We start from the raw sequence: 19,979 nt of genomic DNA on the forward strand, positions 1-19,979 counted from the left end.
AAGATTCCATCATTTGGGAATATTGCCCTAGATTAGTATGTTGTCTTGCAAAATATCCACACAACCCTGAAGGCAGGAGTCTAACTCTAGATTTTAGAGGTGGATATTCGTTCTTGTCATTTTCTATAGTCTAGCCCTTGAGGGACTAAGTAGACATCAGTAAGATTCAATTTTTGCCCAAAGATATTCAAAGAAAGATATCCAAGATAATTTTCTAAGGTTTGGAAACTGTCTTCTAATATTTTGACCCTGAGAACCACAATGTTTTTATAGAAAATGTGACTTTATTCAAAGGCAAGCAATTCAAATCATTAGAATGCAGAATGTTAGCCTTTCCTTTAATTTACCTAAATATATTTATAACATTATTTCACATAATAATTTTAATTATTATTTAATTTGAAACTAATTACCTATTCTTAAGAGTGAAGTAAGACCTAAAGGTCTTCAAAGTTTAGTATAATTAACCACAATGTGTAAGATACGTAAATGTGTATATACATATACACATATATGTTTATGCTATACTTTAATATTTGTATGCAAGTTTAGCCCTAAATTTCAATTCAATTTTTTTCCTGCTTAGCAAACACAGGCTGATCAATTGAAGCATATCAAAACATTTTTATAATATAAATAATACGAGAAAAGGAGATTTTCTCCAATTCTGGCAAATAAACTATTTATTTCTAAATACTAATAGAATTATCAAGTATATCTTCGAATGGAAAATTTTCCTTGAATATATATATATATATATATTTAAATCTGTCATTAGTAGAAGTAGAAGTAAGTATTGATGAACTAGCCCTTTAACAGAACTGTTGGCCAGGCAATGTGGCTCACGCTGGTAGTCCCAACACTTTAGGAGGATGAGGTGGGAGGATCACTTGAGCCCAAGAGTTTGAGACAAGCCTGAGCAACATAGCAATACCCCATCTCTACAAAAACAATTTAAGAATTAGCCAGCCATGCACACAGTGAGCTGTGATTGTGTCACTGCACTCCAGCCTGGGTGAAGGTGATATTATCCGAGGGAGGGAGGGAGGGAGGGAGAGAGAAGAGAGAGAGAGAGAGAGAGAGAGAGAGAGAGAGAGAGAGAGAGAGAGAGAGAGCCTCTTAATTTCCAAGTCCTTCTCCCTCTTTATTGTATCTAGACATTACCACATCCCTTTGATTGGCATACAGACATTGCTTACACTGCTTGTTAAACACTTCAATATATAAACAATTCATTGATTCAACAATGAAGTACTAAACACTGCAGAAAAAAAAAAAAAAAAACTGTGTTAAAAAAGGTCTGTTACTCCACTGAGTCAAGTGACATATGATAATCAAGGGATATTGACCATGCTCTCCCAAAAGCAATTTATTCTGCGATGTTATGACCAAAATCATAGAAAATAAGGTCTAAAAAGAAATGTATACTTTTTAAAACTGTAATCCCTTACTTTTATAGCTGATTAAGCTGACATACAGAGAATTTAAGGGTATGCTTCAACATTCCTTTGTATTCCTATTATCTTTTTCAAAAATGCAAATATATATATATATAAATTGTTGCAATTGAAAAATACATAAATATATTGGTAATATCTAATAATCTTTCTAATTATTTGCGCTTAAAAAAAGAACAATTACTCCCTTACAAAATATCAATAGTTTATATTAAAGTGTTAACTCAGAAAAGTGATTAAAATGGTTCTTAGAAAAGTATTCTTCTATAAAATGAAGAGAAACATTTATTTTGAACTGAAACTTTAAGTCTGTTTCTAAATCTGACACTTTTCTTTTGCCACATATCTTTTCAAAACTAACCACAGACAAGGAATGAACATCGGTCGTTTTAGAAGGTACAAATTCATAATAAACTAAGTAATTGATTTAGGAAAGGGAATAATTTTTTGAGCTAATCCATGCTGCCATAAATGTCTAGGACCTGAGATTCAAACACAGAAGCTCAAGTGACAAAATTTCTGTTTCTAATCCATTTAAATGGATGGCAGAACAAGAACGCTTACAATTTGCTGAATATTTGAAGGATGCCTTTAGCTGTTAGGCCTCGAGATGCTTTTTGAAATTCTGTGAACCGCAGCCATTGCATAGCAAAGCTTCCTTCATAATAAGCTCCTTATATTCCACAACACCTTCAAGGTGTTGTGCTTTTACTCATGCATTCATGAGTAAAGCAGATGTATACATAACCTTTAAATGATTTTAACTTAAAAACATTCTTTTAAGTCTGTAAAAAAAATTTAAATAGCTCAACATAGCTTCCTCAAAACCAAAAATGAGGGTAAAATACTGTTTATGCAAAGATTCAGTTTCTATGCATTTTTTGCCTTTATGTTTTTATTGAGTTAGGGAAATATTATAAACCTAAAAAAGGCAAAAGAAGCAGAATACTATACATTAATCCTGAAGCATTCTCCTCATTACAAATTCTTCATTCGGGTTTGTGTCTTCTTGACCTTTATCTAGTTGTCTAGCCTGATGAAAAATATTTTTCTTCTTTTTCTCCTTTTCTGAGTGTATATATATCTCTATATACAGATACATATTTCCAAAACAATGCACATTGGATAGTCTTCTTTTCCCTTTGTTTTTAATGAATACCTTTCAAATTTTCTACAACCATAGTGAAATAAAAATTATGAAAAAAATAACTTATTTTACTATTCATTTTATATGGTGCCCAATAAGGACATTTTTATGCCTACCTGTTATAATTATTAGAAAGGATTCATAAAAATCATAATGTCCTACTTCAATTTCTCTAAATAAAATCTTAAGTTAATCACTTAATGTTAAGAAAAAACAACATTTTTAATTTAACTTTAAAAAATTTGTATTGTTTAGATTTTCAAAATATTAAACAGGGATTTCAGTCAACTGTTAAAATAGGAATTTCTCCTATAATTTTTCCAGATTTCAGACACATTCAACAAATGGCTGCAGAGAACGGAGTTTAACTGCCAGTCAAAATAAAATAATGATCTATATCTACACTGTCTGACACAGTAGCCACCAGCCACGTGTAGCTATTAAAATTAAATTACAATAGCTTCTCAGTCACACTAGCCATATTTCAAGTACTCAATAGCCACAATGTGAAGAGTGACTATCATTTTGTACAGTGTAACTAAAGAACTATTCTGAGATTGCAGAAAGACAACTAGGCACTGATTCCTAGACTTTTCTTCAGCCCCTACTTCTCAACATCTCTCCACTGTGTCTCCTCAATCCCCATCATACTGGATTCTTGCACAGACCCTTATTCTCTACCTATACCATTTGTTTTCAACTTAGGGTAATTTTGTCCCACAAGGGACATTTGTAACATTGGAAGACATTTTTTTTGTCACAGTTGGGAGAAGGGGAACTACGAACATGCAGCAGGTAGAGGCCAGGAATCTGCTAAACATTATGTAATGCAGAGGACATCCCTCTCCAACAAAGAGTTGTGTGTCAATAGTGGCAACACTGAATTTGAAATATATTCCTTAAAATTATGTGTTATATGAAGTAGGTCCCATGCCTTTTTTTTTTTTTTCTCACTGTGATACGCACACACACAAAAACACACACACTCACCCCTAATATAGGAGGCTCTAAAAGAAAGGTAATGTTAGACAAATAAATCAAGATACAGAAGAGCATAAATGACATAATTCTAGGTTTTTGATGACAAAATTTTCTGAGTACGTATATAGTTGTATATTTGTAAACAGGAAAAAAAGAAATTTTACAGAAGGTTGTCAATATGGATTACCTAGGAGAGTACCATTGTCAGAAGGAAGGACAAAAGAAAAGAAGATAAATATGTAAAACTTATGTTACAAAATACAATCATTCTGAAAAGTTATATTTTAATCATTTAAATGATATAGCATATAAGAACTATCTCAAATGAAGTCAATCAAAGGAAAACTGTAAGCAAGTGAAGACTCATTAATTAATATGGTATTTTCATTCTAGAAGAGAAACAGCTAATAAGTGAGAAAAACAATGCAGTTTCATACAGTGATAAGTCCTCTGAAGAATGTTAACAATTAGAAAATAGGTAAGGGGAGATATTCCTGACCTCAGGAAAGATGTCAGGGCTTGGAGAAATAAATTTGGGATTCATCTAGGTACAGATGGTGTGGAAAGCGACATGATTAGATGTGGTGTCCTAGGGAGTGAGAATAAGGAAGAGAGAGTTGAAGCCTGCACTCTGGCATCTATGGAATAGAACATGGAAAAGGAGCCCACAGAGATGAATGACACAGAAATCGCACCAGACAAAAAAAAAAAAAAAAAAAAAAAAAAAAAAAAAAATAGGGAGCGTTGTCCTTAAATATTAGTGTTGAAGGAGATGAGGACTAAGGGTTGACCAATGAATTAAGCAAGAAGAAGCCTGCTGGTGATGTTCACAAGAACAAGTGAAGTCGGTGGCAAGGATGAAACCCTACTTGAGATGAGCCAAAAAGGGTAGAGTGGAAATAATGGGACAACTCTTACAGAGTTTCACTATAAAGTCTTTTGCAGGGGTGGTGCAGAGAAATAGGGCAATGAATGAAGAGGTGCAATGGGATATGATACGGTTAAATGTTTCTGTCCCATCCAAAATTGATGTTGAAACTTAATCCCCAACATAGCAGTATTAAGAGGTATGGCCTTTAGGATGTGTCAGTCTCATCTCATGAATAGGATTAGGTGCCCTTACAAAAGGGCTTGAGAGGCCAGCCACAGTGGCTCATGCCTGTAATCCCAGCACTTTGGGAGGCCGAGACAGGCAGATCACTTGAGGTCAGGAGTTCAAAACCAGCCTGGCCAACATGGTGAAACCCCATCTCTACTAAAAATACAAAAAAAAAAAAAAAAAAAAATTAGCTGGGCATGGTGGTGTGTGCCTGTTGTCCCCGCTACTCGGGAGGCGGAGGCAAGAGAATTGCTTGAACCCAAGAGACAGAGGTTGCAGTGAGCCAAGATCACACCACTGCACTCCAGTCTGGGCAACAGAGCAAGACTCCATCTCAAAAATAAAATAATAAAATAAAATAAAAGGGCTTGACAGAGGAGTTTACCCCTCTTTGGATCCTGCCAGCATGAGAGGATATGGTGTTCCTTCCCTTGGGAGGATTCAGCAAAAATGCACTATCATGGGAGAACAAGCTCTTCCAGACACTGAATCTACTAGCACCTAGATCTTGGACTCCAGAACTCTAAGAGATAAATTTCTGTTATTTATAAATGATCCAGTCTCAGGTATTTGGTTATAGCAGCACAAACGGAAAAAGACAAAATCAATGAAGGATTTTAAAGAAGATATTTATCAAACTATGTTTGTACGTAGATTCTAATAATCCAGCAGAGTGAGGAAAACCTCTAATGCAGGAGAAAGAGGAGGGATCATTGCAAGAGAAAACTCAGCGAGAAATGTAAGAAAAAAGTATCTGATATGTAAGGCAAGGAAGGGTTAGGCCTAGGTTAGAAAAGGAACAACTAGGTAGGTGATTACCCTTGAAACTTCATCAATATATCATGAGAAAGTGCTTTTCCCTAAGAGTACATAATATTTGGAGTTATTCCACTGCATTTGATTAAAATCAATACAGATTTATATCACAGCAGCTGGCCATAGTCAAAGACCCACAGCTTGCAATTTCAGTCAAGTAAACAATTAATTTGCATGATGAGAGACATCCTCTACATTCTCTATACATCCTCTACATTATCTATATTCCTTAAAATTATGGACTAAGATGGTTAGGAGATAACTAAGTTAAATGCATAAGCAAATTAATGGAGTGATACACATTACGAAGAATATTTCAGTTATTCTATGATCTTGGTGCTATACAATGGCCATTAAAAAATACAAAATCTGAGGAATGCCTACTCATGTTTTAGAATAAAAGAGAAAATTTATATCTAAATCAGAAAAACTTCATTCGTATAATATTTCCAAATAAATGACTTTTCTACTACAATAGCTATTTTAGCACATAGCAAGTAAGATACAATCTTAAAGTCACTGATAATCAATGCATTCCCCATTTTCTTATAACTCAAGCTAACAAGGACACCACCATCTTTTAAGATTCATCTGAAATGAGAAAAAGAAAAGCCCCTCTGTTCTTGGATGTTTTTTATGCTTCAAACTAGGGATTTCTTATGCCTTGCCAACACAAACAGAACACAAATAGCAATCTTTTGCAACCAGTTTGTAATAGCAACTGTCAGAGAAAGCAAAGGTTTTTTTCAGTATCTATAAATGTAAGTACAAAATTCTTCAATCAAAAAGTTCATATTAACTTGTTAAATATAGAAACAATAAACAAATTTTGAATATAATTGGCCAATTTCCCTTTTTGTCCACAATTACCGAAATAAGTCAAATTTACTTGTATGCATAATTTTATATTTACAAAGACAAAAATCTACAAAGGTAGTTTTCAAAGATCTCCAAAAATATTAGGCCTACAATGTTAGTATGACATCTACTTTCTCTACATATCTAACTTTCTTCCTATGAAGAACAATAGGCTGATTCAGAAATCTTTAACGAACCCAGGAATAAGAGATCATGAGCTTTCTTTCTTAACAGCTGAATAAAGTAGTTCAAAATCACAGCAAAATATTGTCTTACTCAGCACTACTGCTCTGGTAAAATTTCCTTTAATATCTAGTGATTCTTAGTTGAAACTTGTCTTTTACATAAAAGAAAAACATCCAAATTAATCTTTTGATCACATTTAAATGCTTGATTTAGTCAGAAGGATGACAGCCCAAGAAATCAAAGCTAGAAAATATTATCACAGAAACCAAACTGTATTGATATAACACATATTTTAAGTTCAAGGAGCAAAACATGAATTAGCTTGAATTTTATAACCAATATCTACTTATAGATCAGTCCAACACCTTGGTTTTGAACAAAGTTTTGAATTACAAAATAGTGAAGTGGATGACATAACCTAAATACATAGAGAAAAGTTCCCATAGAAACAGGCAGAGTTTTAAAAATTGACACAAGAATTAAGAGGTAGTTGTTTCCATGCATTCTGACTCGTTTTTTGGGGGGTTGTTTTGCTTATTTAGTCAAACTGAAAGGCTTACCATCTTGCTGGCCATGAAGATTCTGGGGACTTTGCATTCTTTCTTCAAGATTGGAGCTAAGATCAGAGTTCACAGCTGACATCCGTGTTGAATCACTCATGTCAAATTCATCACTTTCTATTGAACTTTCATCCTGAAAATAGTTTTAAAATATCATCAAGCATTTAAGAATATAATACATTTAAATAATAACCATTTTATCTACAAGGTCAATTGAAGTGTAACCAGTTAATGTTTACAGAATTCAGAAAAGTATGTTACAAACTAATGGATGTTTAAAATAACAAACAATGGAATAATTTCTCCCTTCAAGGAATTTCAAGACTTGTGAAATAATATGTCCCTATGTACTCCAATATTTTAAAGGTAAAAATATATATTTAGAGACAGTGTAGTTTAGGAGTTAACCTGAATAAAGAAAGAATGATTTTATAGTAAATACCTTCTAAAAGAGTTAATCATAAAATGTAACATAAAGAGAAATACAAGTTTTGATTAAAAACTAAATGACCAAAAAATGTTGTAAGCAGAAATCTTAGAATGCAGAAAGGGTCTTATAAAAAATTTTTCATTGGCAAACAGGATAGATTCTAATATAGCAAACTTATATATTAGGTTCAAAGTCCACATGTAATGGAGAGCAAGGTAATCTTAGTACACCCTTTCTTTCTTTGCAAGCAAATATAAATTGCACGGCAACCACAAAAAGGAGTTCTAGGTAAAATTGTGAATGAAACATTTACTAAAAGTCAGTTCATAAAATGGAATTACCAAAAGGCCACTTTGCTGAATGGCCAATTTATTAAAACTTTCCAAATGTTAAACCAAATCTAGGATATATTATTGCGGTCGTTTTACTGAAGCAAACTTCATTTGGAGAACTGATTTTTGGACAAATGGTGTACTCATACAGGCTGGAAGGCCCAGGAAACCTGTGCAAAATGTAAATGTTTAATCAAAATCTCTAGCTTTGACTTTAATTTGTAAATGTTTGATCTGAATGTTTAACACTAATGTAATAATCAGCAGTAGTAGTGCTGCTATTTATGTTGCACACGTTATTTATATTTCATCACAACTATGAACTAGCTACAAATTTGCAAACAATTTATAGATGAAGAAATTGAGGCATAGAGAAGTTAAATCATTTTCCCTGCTAATATATACTAGAACCAGTAGTCATATGAAGTCATCCAGACTCGAGGAAACAGCATCTTTGAATAGGAAGAATAACCTTGGTTTCATAAATGACATCTTGGCATTAGCAAAGAAGTTTCTATTATTAACTAACAAGACCATCCTGGTAGACTAATAAATTGGCATTCTGATTCTTAAGTCAGGCTCAGTGGTTTTGGTTGTGTTGTCTTTCCTTTACCAAAGACTGGGTCATGCTTGGGCACACTGAGTAGCACTAGCACTTCATTAAGTCCCTAAGGAAATGCCACTGTGTTAGATCTCTGGACAATCAGCCACATAGACTCCTCTTAGTTACACGCCCTCTCTCAATTCATTATGTTTACTCCAATTCTAAATTCTAGTGTGTGTGTGTGAGTGTGTGTGTGTTTGTGTCTGTGTGTATATGCAAACATAAGAGACTTCGATGTGGACTGACATTGTCAGTTATAACAATGTGGACTTGTTACTAGTGTTGATCATATACCAATACATACATATATACACACATTGATAGGTGATACAGATATCTATTACATACACTATATATACTTTCTGTGATGTCATAGTATTTTAGAGGATATTCTCAGAAGCCAGATTTCCTAGATTCAGGTCCATATTCTGCCAGTTATTAGATATGCTACCTTAAGCAAGTTACCTCAACTTACTGTGCCTCAGTTTCTTTATCTATACAATAGAAATAAAAATTGTGCCAATATCACAGAGTCACATGAGGAGTGAGGGAATGTACTATATTTAAAGTATCTAGAACAATGTCAGGTACATGATAAGCACAATAAAACTGTTTAATATTACTATATGGAATATACAATAAATTCTACAGAATATAATATGCACATTTATTACAGTATATGAACATATACAACAAAATATAACACATTTCAATATAATGTAAAGGCAAACAAAATGTGTTACTAAAGTAGCTGTGTGTTTACATAAACACATAAACAGTCTTTATAAGTATTTGTTATAAAGGTCATAAAAAGCTAACTATAAGTAAGCTGGTAAAATATCATTTATATGGCATATAAATATGTAAAATGTACATATATATGAGGATATGTATGTGTGTGTGTCTTTATGTTTAAAGAAGAGCTAAATATAAAGATTCAGGTCACAGACCCTGTTCTATGAAATGATTGTAAAAACAGCCACAGCATATTATGGAAAATCAATTATTTTTTTACTACCATTAAAATGTATGCTGACACTTTTGCCTGCATACATTTTAATAAATTCAGATGAGAGATTAAAATGTTTATGTAACCAAATGTATACTTATGTATTTTTATAATTAAAAAAACACCATGTTAAATTATTTATCATCATAAGTGGCTTAATGATTGAAAATATTTTAAATATTTTCTTCCACTATTACATATGAAACATAATTCATTTTCACAATTACATTCCTTATTAGAATTCAATTGTTACACATTTGCAAAAAGCTTTAATGAGAATAAGTGCATGTATTCATTCTGTATATTCTATTCTAATTAATAATTGATTAAATTATTGTTTTTAATAAAAGCTAGCAGAGGTATATGAAATATAAGCTGGTGCTTTTTTTACCAACATAGAGATAATACCAATTACACTAGGAAGAAACTACTGAAAGCTTCTAAGATTAAGGAATCAGAAAACTTGACTGATCTGATATTAAGTATTTTATTCATGATTATCTGTAGACCATTCATCTAATTCCTTTTCTCTATGAAATTCTATTTTGCTTGACAACCAGAAAAAAACTCTCCACAACATACTGTGTGAGCTTATTTCTTACATGACTAAAATCTCATGATAATGAAAGTCATGACCAGAGATCATAATAATTCTGCCTCCTTGAAACTTAATGTTTTAATATTAGAACAATTTAACTGTAACAAATAATTTTCTTTTCAGTCTTTTCCCTTTTAAACATGGCACTTATTTACTTTTCAAAAGCTTTGTTATTGAGCTTTTATTTCTATCTTCAGAAGTTGCTTGAAATGGAGACCACTAATCTGCTCCATATTTCATTTTAGTTTCCAAGTTCCAGATATTACCTATAAAGGGTCTCTACCATGTACCTTCTGATTTCCCCTGCTATTGTCCTGCCTGATTAGTTCAAAATTGTATTTTTCCCTTTCCTAAACTATGTAATAATAGTCTCTCAGTTAACTTATCCACATCCAATTTCTCTACACCAGTCCTGCCTATTAACTATTGCCAAATTAAGCTTCTCATTTTTGAACATGTCACTTCTCTCCTGATAAATTTGTAGCCCTATCCATTGTTTATCAAATAATGTGTGTGCCATTCAATCAAACATTTACAGTTTCCCCTAAGACTGCTTAGAAACCACTCCCACCAATCTTCTCTTTCTGTTGATTTTTTAAAACTTATCGTCTGCTCAAATCAAATTAAAGCTTACATTATCAGCATCTCTATGAAATTCATCATTTCAAACCTCAGTGTGCATGAGTGTAGATTCTGTTAAAAATTCATATCCCCAGGTCCCACATATCAGACCTAGAATTAGCATCTTTGGGGTGGTGTCCTGCTACATGTAGTTCAATGAGCTATTTAATGCTGGTTATCAGCCCAGTCCAGTGCTGTTCAAGAAAACATTGTGCAATGATGGAATTGCTCTATAATATTCTCTATTCAATAAGGTAAATACTAGTTGTATGTGGCTATTGATCATTTGAAATGTGGTTAGTGTGACTTAAGACCTGAATTTTTAGTTTTAGTTAATTTTAATTGATGTTCAGTAAAACTTAAACATTCACATGCGACTAACGACTACCATCTTGGGCAGTGCGTATCTGACAATCCTTTGTTGTGAGATCTTGAAAATATATTCAGTCATTCACTACTAGCAAAACAGCAAACATTTTAATAGATAAATTGCTTCATATATCACATTCCATAGGATGAATTTCTAGTCAAGTAATATAAATATATTTGAAAAGTGTAATAATTATCATCAAATGATCCCCCAAAAAGTTTATTCCAGTTTAAACCCTCACCAATCGTTCATAAGAAGGTCAAATGATCTCATATTGGATACAGTATTTTGTAAAATCTTTCTCAATGTGGTAAGCATCAAATAACAAGTTAATTCACTAAAATTGTATTTTGGTTAATATAAGAGGTTGAGTTTTTTTTAATGGTTATTGACCATGCAGTTGATAATTTCCAAAGATGGCTACTATGGATCCCTTCCCCTCCCCACTGCCCCTTACATGCGTGCCACTCCTCAGATCAAGGAACAGTATTTCTCGTTCCTCTCCCTTGAAACTAGGCTGATTTTGTTATTTGCTTTGGTCAGTAGAAATGTGGCAGAAGTAATGTTGTGTCAGTCCCAGAACAACAGGGAGCTCCCACTTCCTGTCTCTTGGAAACCAGCTGCCACACAATAAAGCTGTCAGATAAGAAGTCTGATTACCCTGAGACCAGCACACTGTTAGGAAGCATAAGCCAGCCACAGGGAGAGTGAGAGGTCACGTAAAGGAGCATAAAGGTGCATCAAGGAGCCAGGTACTTAAGTGAGGTTTTCTTGGACTATCCAGCCAGGTCCAGCTACCATTGAATTTCACTGAGTAAATGATCCTAGCTTATGCCAGGAGTAACAAAATAAATCACCCAGAGGTTCTTCTGCTTAACCCATAGAATAATGGGTATTAATAAATCATTGTTGTATTAAGTAACTAAGTTTTAGGGGTGGTACATAGCAAAAGAAAACTGAAAACCATCTAATTTTTCCCCTTTGAGCTACAACATAGCATTCTATTTACACTGATTTGTTGCTTAAAAAAGCAAATAGTTAATACTAACTTTAAGTGGATGTGTTGCAGAGTAGGAAGACTTTGGGCTCCAAAGTTATTTAAACCTAGGTTCAAATACCTAATCTTCTCTCTACCAGTTTAATCATTAGGGTAAGTTTTATCAGCTAAAAACCTTGGTGCCCCATCTGCAAAATGGAGGTGGAACAACATGTCAGTGGTTCTAAGTAGTAAATTATTTATGGCCAGTTTCCTAAATTTTCCTGTGTATTTTTTCTCTCCACATCAATTCTTTCTTTGATGGGTACATAAAAAGAGTAATTTAATAGAATTTTGCCATTTGAACATGTTTTGACATTTTTCACAAGACAGTCTGAGCAAACTGTTTAAAAATATTATTTCAGGCTGGGTGAGGTGGCTCGTGTCTGTAATCCCAGCACTTTGGGAGGCCGAGGCAGGTGGATCACCTGAGGTCAAGGGTTTGAGACCAGCCTGGCCAACATGGTGAAACCCCATCTCTACTAAAAATATAAAAATTAGCCTGACATGGTGGTGGGCACCTGTAATCCTAGCTACTCAGGAGGCTGAGGCAGGAGAATCACATGAACCCGGGAGGCAGAGGTTACAGTGAGCCGAGATCGTGCCACTGCACTCCAGCGTGGGCAACAGAGTGAGACTTTGTCTCAAAAAAAAAAAAAAAAAGACAACAACTACACATGCTTCGGTCCCTGGTTATTTCAGTATCTCTGGAAACATCCTGACCTGTCACTTCCATGAACTCTTCCCTAATGATCTTGTCCTCTACCTTTCTTCAGTCATTTCGCTCTCATAATCATGTTGTATGCATTTCATTACCAGCAACTGCACATCCTCCAAAATTTTGATTTCAAACATCCCATTCTCTACAACATCTCAAATTTTCCATTTCACTTGCTCTAGTATTGCATGTATCTTAGTATTCTGATGAAATTTCTATTCCACTGATATTTATCACCCCTTGATTCTAACCCTCTAACCCTTTGGCACTGACCTCCCTGCTCTCGGCCCCCCTCTCTCATGACCTCACTCATCTTCTTATGTGGCAAGAATTCCAAGGCTTGTCATTTTAATCATACCCTCCTATACCACTTCTATTATTTTGACAAGACCCAAAATATGAGTAATTCTGTTTTTTGCCTTATTCTGTTCTACCCATGCCCCTGTATAGCTGGATATAGAGACGAACAATTATTTAAATGACCTCACTTGAAACTCAAAGAGAGGTCCATTTTCCTGGTTAATTCACTCCTCACTGTCTACTTTTCACATTCTCTCCTCAAACTTTCAACACCTTCTCAAACACCCTCACTCTTGCTTTTTTTTTTTTTTTTTTTTTTTTTTGTTAACTGATGAATTAGGAGCAAATAGAAGAACAATTCCATAATCTCCACAACTATTTCCATTCGCCTACCTCTATCTGATCCCTCCTGTCTGTGCTCCATTCTAAAGCCAACTTTTCCAATTTTGTACAAGAAATCCTACCTATTAATGCCAAGGACAATGCTTTATCAATTCTCCTTCCTCTTTCCTAAATCACTATTTTCCTCTGCTACATGAATCCCGTCAACATGTAAATATGCTATAATTTCTCTGATTTTATAAAAAAATATAATAAAAAACTCCTGTTCCCATGCTCCCTCTAGCTCCTACCTCTTTCCCCTGCTCCCCTTCATAGCAAACTCTTCAATGACTTTGCTGCTGTCATCCTGAGCACCCCATAAAAACTGCTCTTGTCAAGAACACCATTGACTTCCACCAGGCTAAATACAAATTTAATTTTCAGACTTCAGTATAATTTACTTTTCACTTGCTTTGACATAATACATTACCGTAGACATACTGAAAAACCTTTTTTCCAGTTTTATTCTAGTTCACAAACTCTCCTGCTTTTCCTAATACCCTGGGTGCTCTTTCTCAGTATCCCCTGTTGATTCCTCCTCATCTGCCAGATGTTATAACATTGGAATTTCCCAAATCAACGTTATTGGGCTTTGTTTGTTCAATCTACACTCACTACCTTGGTAGTACCTTCAGGCACATGGCTTCACACACTATCTGCCAACGGATGATGCTTGGCCTTATGTCTAGCTTAATTCTTTGCTCTTAATCACACATGTCAACTGTCTAATTGACAAATCTACTTGAATCTCTAATAAACCTCTTAAATCCACTTGAATTTCTAATGAAGAGCTCACAATTGAACTTCCAATATCATACCTCAAATGTTTTCTACCCCCAGTTTTTCTTATACTAGTTAATACCAATCCTACCCTACTTGCTCAGATTACTGAGACATTACCACTCTTGACTTTCACACTTCTCATCAAATCTGTCAGCAAAACTTAAAATCTATTCATAATTTCACCTCTTTTCACTACCTAAACCACTATGTCTTTGATCCAAGCCACTATTATCCTCTTTCCCGAAACATTCTTCAGAAGCTTTTGTTAAATACAACTAAAATATATACTCATAAGATGACCATTGAAAACCCTTGGCATCAGCTTCTTCTAGAAGCATGTAGCAAAGGAAACTCTTGACAGCAGGGCAGCATCAGGTGTTTCACTTCCATGGAAACCCTTGAAGGGGTCATGTAGCAATTCACATAGTTAATTAGGCATATTTTCTTTAGCTCTTCCCGTGATATAGCTCAGGTACAAGAAAACAGTAATCATACTGGGTAGGTTGGAAACTTGGCAGAGAAGCCCCATGCCCCAAAAGAGACAAAATATCTTATCACACCACAGTTAATACCTTAAGGTCCCCACAAAGGACATGTCAATTACAAAAATTATTCAACTCAAGGAAATCTAAAGATTCTCACCAGATATTTCTAGTCTTCTGATACAGTTTAACAATTGGAATCATTTTTTGCCACAGCAATGTTGCCTAGTAACACAGTTATCATTTCAATGTTAGCAGTTTTGTGGGACAGCAAACTCCAAAAGTTTTCAAAGGCCAATTTCTCATGCAGGAAGGAATAGAGCTTTGTTAACTCCTTACCCACACTGATTTCTATAATAACCTTCTACTGGTGTCTGTGCATCCAGTTTTTTTTTTTTTTTTTTCTTCCTCTTCAGTCTATTCTCAGCCCACATGATTAAGTTAAAATATGGATCAGATCACATGACTTCTCTGCTCAAAACCTTCTAATGGCTCCCCATATTACTCGGAGTAAAATTTAAAAGTTCTTAAAATGTAAGACTCTATATATCTCTTTCCACTATCTCTTTAAACTCCTCTCTTATTTTCCTCTTCCTTGAGCATTCTGTTCCAACCATGTTGACTGTCTTGCTGTTCCTACAGCTACTAGATATGCACCTGCCTCAGGAACTTTTCACTGTATCCCTCTGCTACATGCACACATTTCCTTCACTTCTACTCAAATAACACATTTTAATAAAGCCTTTTAAACTTGTGATTCCCTAGTTCTACAGGGAGTCCCATGTCTGGCCTTCTTTATTTCTCTTAATAGCATTTGGCATCTTCTTATTTACCTATGGCCATTATTTTCTTTATTATCTATTTACCTCCACAAAAGACAAAGATTTTTCTCAATTTATTCACTGTTTTTCTTCAGGAGGGTCAAATACATAGAAAGTACTGAATAAATATTGGTTGAACTTACTGGATTAATGCTTATTCAAATTTAAATATAATTTGTCAGACAGGAATATTTCACTTAAATTCCATTTTAATGTGATTTCCTTTACTTAACCTCTTTTTCATCTTTCAATAAACACAAGGTTCTAAAAATTTTGCAAATAATCTAATTAGTCATTTATCTAAATATTTTAAGGCAGCGTGACATCCAATTTAGTATTTTCAAAATATAAGGATAAGAGTTATTTTTCTAATCCAGTTATAAATTTTAAAGGATCTATTTCTTTTGTGTAAAATACTTATGATTTTTTAGAAGCCAGAAGGGATCAGCATATGTGGGCGCATTGTTGGCAGAAAGTGAATCATCTTACATTTTGGCCTAGAAATAAACATATCAACATCTAAATGAGCTTCCTACAAATAATCTGACAGCTCTAACTAGTTAATGGGACATTTAAAAATTTTTTTCAACTATATAATGAATTGTGAAGATAGATTTTTTAATCGTTCTCAGGGATGGAAGGACATTAGTATTTTCTTAATTGTCATTGATGTCTTTAACCCAATGATTTTATTACTATTTATTCAATTATTTATATGTAGCCATGGGGCAATATAAATTCCAATATTGCCACTGCACTAATATGAATGTTTGTAAGGAGCATAGCCTGAGTAATGTCTATTGAGATCAAACAATTTTATAAATAGAGCTTTCAGGTTAAACCTGCTTAAATACAGAGGAAAACTAAAAACTTGATTTGAGTTTTATGAATAAAGTAAGTTCAACAAAGTAATTTTAAAAGAATGCAATCATAGCTTAGCAAATAATTCTGTGTTTGACAAATAAACATTTAACCTCATTTCCTGTTTTAGAGAAATTTCAAGGAGATAATTTATTAGCCTGAGGACCTGGACCTGTTCCTAATACAAATAACCCAAATGCATCTATTGAGTATTAACTAGCCAACAAGGATGTACTAAGCACCTACTGTATATCTGCTATTGTTCTTTATTTTGGAGAATATAAGCCATACATATATAACTTAGTCCCTGCTTTGACATAGCTTCAACCGAAATGGCTAGCTAACTAGAATCCTACAGAGTATTTAAGAAATATGTTTTTAGTGTCTATACATGCAGCATGTTGCTAAATTTTCACCATACAATTTAAATAGGATAACTGAAAACATCAAAACACTTCTAATTAAGAATGACCACAGATTGTCTCTAGGAAATGCACAGAAGTAAATAAATAACATATAGAATAGCAGTTAACTAAAAAATCACTTTAAAATTTACATAAGGTTTGAATGGTGGAGAAACGATAATACTTGAAATACCCATTAAATCTACTTTTCTGATTGCCATGCAAAATAGCCTTACTACTTAAATTTCCTTAGAATCTCAATTATTTCAGATATTTTGTTGTGAACTTACCCGCTCTGAACTTTGTAGCACTTTACCAAGGCCAGCTCAATTATGGTCTACTAAGGAAAATGTAGCTTTCTTGGGAACAAACAAATTCCCACACAACACTAAGACAGAGGTGTTAAGACAGGGGCTCTGCATTGTGGACTAGGAGTTTCTGCTCGCTTTCTCCATCTGTGCAACCGTGGTAAGATTCATTCATTAAAAAATAAACTACTATCTTCAAAATGCCATCATGCTTAATATGATAGTCGTGGTTATCAAGCTTCGTTCCAATTTGTAAGTGATGTAAATGTAGATGTTTTTATTTTACCTCATCTTGCTGTGAGTTTAGCAGCTGCAGTTTCATGTGCTTCATGTAGGCCATGGTAATTGGCATGTTGTAGTCAATCATGCTGGTCACCAAAGTGGGAGGTTTTCCGTTATCTGTAATAAAACATTTTTAATGGGTAATGAAAGTGACACTGCATTCTACCTGTAATTTGAAAATGATCTATTTCTCCAAATTGAAATAGGATTTTAGATACCAAGTGTCTTAAAGCATGGTAGCATTATAGTTGGATGGTAGAAAAAATAACTAGTAAGGTTCTACAAAGGTGTACTGACACTGTTTAATAGTACTAATTAATTATTTCTAAGTACAGGGGAACTTTTAAACATCCTGAGTAACAATAAATAAACCTAATGTGGTGACTAACACAATTATTTGTATTTTTCTTCTCTGCTTTACTTTCTATATGTATTTTTTGATACCAAATGAAATTTGCTCCATTTTTTGCTTTTGGCCATTCCATTTAACCTTTAAGACATAGGAATGAGCCAGCAAAAATGTATCTCTGAGACGGATAGAATCTCTGAGAGAAAGTCATATTTAGCTAAATAATTTTCCATAATTTTAATGAGAACTAAAGCCAAATCATAATTTTTATGTAAAACTTTTTAGTAAAGAAACTCCACATTATTCATAATTTTTAGAAATAAAGAATCGGTAGACTTGAAAAGACATTGATAGAAACCAATTTCCTTGCTGAATGTATCTAAAATACCATGAAATACATATAATAAGTGAAAATTAAAACATTATTACAGGGAAAAATGTTATTTGCCACAGCTGAAACTGTCTTTCTTCTAACAATGGGCACTGAATTACTTTGTAAGTGGATATTCAAAATTCACTGCCTCCTACTTGAATAAATGAGATGATCTGACTTGTTGAACTGTTTCAGTCTACCACGTTTTTATAAAAATGTGAGATATAAATTGCCATTATGAATAAAATTGCTTTAAATCTCACTATTTGACACTGCAACTACCTTTATGATCTGTTCCATCTGGGTTTAAATGCATTCTTTTCTGGCACTCTGAGCAGCTCATTAGAAATCGTGTCACCGCTTCTCTTGGAAGGAAGGCATAGCTCTCTGAAATCTGAAATGATTCACAAAATATAAGTGTTATTATATAAGCTGACTGAGCATGATTTAACAGAAATGATCATTGTATTTCCAAATAAGACACGTTATTCCATAATGGCAGGAAGCACAATGAAAGCATGCATTGCATACCATGCATCATTTCAAGAAATATCTATCAAACTTGATTAGATGACTTTTAATAAGAGCCAATAAGGCCATGTGGAGATAAAAATCAACCACATCTCGATAAGCATCTGTTTATATTTTCGCATTTCTTTTAGGTAAAATAATCACATGTACAGATATCCTAATGAATTTTCCTTATTATTAAACATTGCCAACATTGTTTTTAAAGTTACTGCTAGCACAATCAAATTTGTATCCAATTTTAAATACTTTTTTTTTGTAATTTAGCCCCAAGTAGGAGCAATAAACTTTGGATTTTGCACAATGAACATTTCTTCATTGATGCTTTTCAAAATATTTTAAGTGAGAATAAAAAATAAATTCAAAACAGAACTCATGTATATATTTACTGCAGTGAATCATCCCTTCCACAGAAAATGACACATCTGGAAACGCATTTAGGCCACATATTTCATTTATTTTATGTCGATTTTTAATAATATATGTCCATAATAGCTCACACTGACTGTCAGAGCAAGCCTTTTCTGTGGCCTATGTAGAGCTTTGTTTTCAGAACCAAGATCTAGAATCAAGTTAGAAATCTATACTACCATTACAGTAATTTTATAAATATTAACTTTTCAAAAACCAAGTTCTCCCATCAAAGCAAATAATTCCTTAAGTGAAACTGATAGATAGTTGAATATCTTTAAATAAAAGTGACTCAGACAGTGCTGCTAAGAAGTCTGATGCAGGGCTTCAGTTTTCCACCATAGCACTAACATTTTACATGAAATATAAGATAAGCAATAGGAATAAATGAGTTGCAAATAAGACATAAATGCCACAGATGATTTCTTAGGTGCATCTATAGCCCTTACAAACACTGATGTATTTTAAATTAGTAAAAATGAGGGAAAATGTGCAACAAATGTATAATTAAGTGTAAACAGGTGCTAGTTCTCTTAGTGGTGATGGAGTCAACTTTTGCTTATCCATGCTATAGGAGCATAGACTTGAGGAAACCCCATATTCTGAGATCCCAAATTGTAAAGCTCATTTTCTCTTAATTTAATATTAAAATCAGTTTGTACCACATAGCCTAATCCTATTGAATTTAAGGGAAAAGAAGTGATAAGAATACTGAAGAGGAGAAACAAGCTTACAAAATTAAAATCTGCCATTGATAATCCATATTCAGGTCATTAAAATTCAATAATCCTAGGGGTTGAAATACAGAACTCTTATTTTTAAATACAATATTGACAGAGTAAGATATCCAGACTTCAAAAAATACTGCTTCAGA

The 19,979-nt window shown here is 33.6% G+C and overlaps 1 protein-coding gene across 3 annotated transcripts in view; it reads right to left on the reverse strand.

Annotated features, from left to right (window-relative positions):
• The window catches only part of NOL4 (nucleolar protein 4), a 276,911-nt gene extending 258,350 nt beyond the window's left edge, over positions 1-18,561 (reverse strand). For 2 of the 3 annotated variants that reach the window (XM_030925929.1, XM_030925928.1), the window contains exons 1-3: positions 18,449-18,561; positions 17,449-17,561; positions 7,105-7,237 (exon numbers count right to left, since the gene is read on the reverse strand). In XM_030925929.1, the coding sequence (XP_030781789.1) occupies positions 7,105-7,237; positions 17,449-17,561; positions 18,449-18,509 (307 nt within the window). In that variant the 5' untranslated portion in view covers positions 18,510-18,561. The remainder of the gene's footprint in view (positions 1-7,104; positions 7,238-17,448; positions 17,562-18,448) is intronic. The other variant, XM_030925930.1, reaches the window with a different exon arrangement.
• Positions 18,562-19,979: the final 1,418 nt, after the last annotated feature.

Source organism: Rhinopithecus roxellana, chromosome 21 (genome assembly GCF_007565055.1).
Source record: "Rhinopithecus roxellana isolate Shanxi Qingling chromosome 21, ASM756505v1, whole genome shotgun sequence".
Lineage (NCBI taxonomy): Eukaryota > Metazoa > Chordata > Mammalia > Primates > Cercopithecidae > Rhinopithecus > Rhinopithecus roxellana.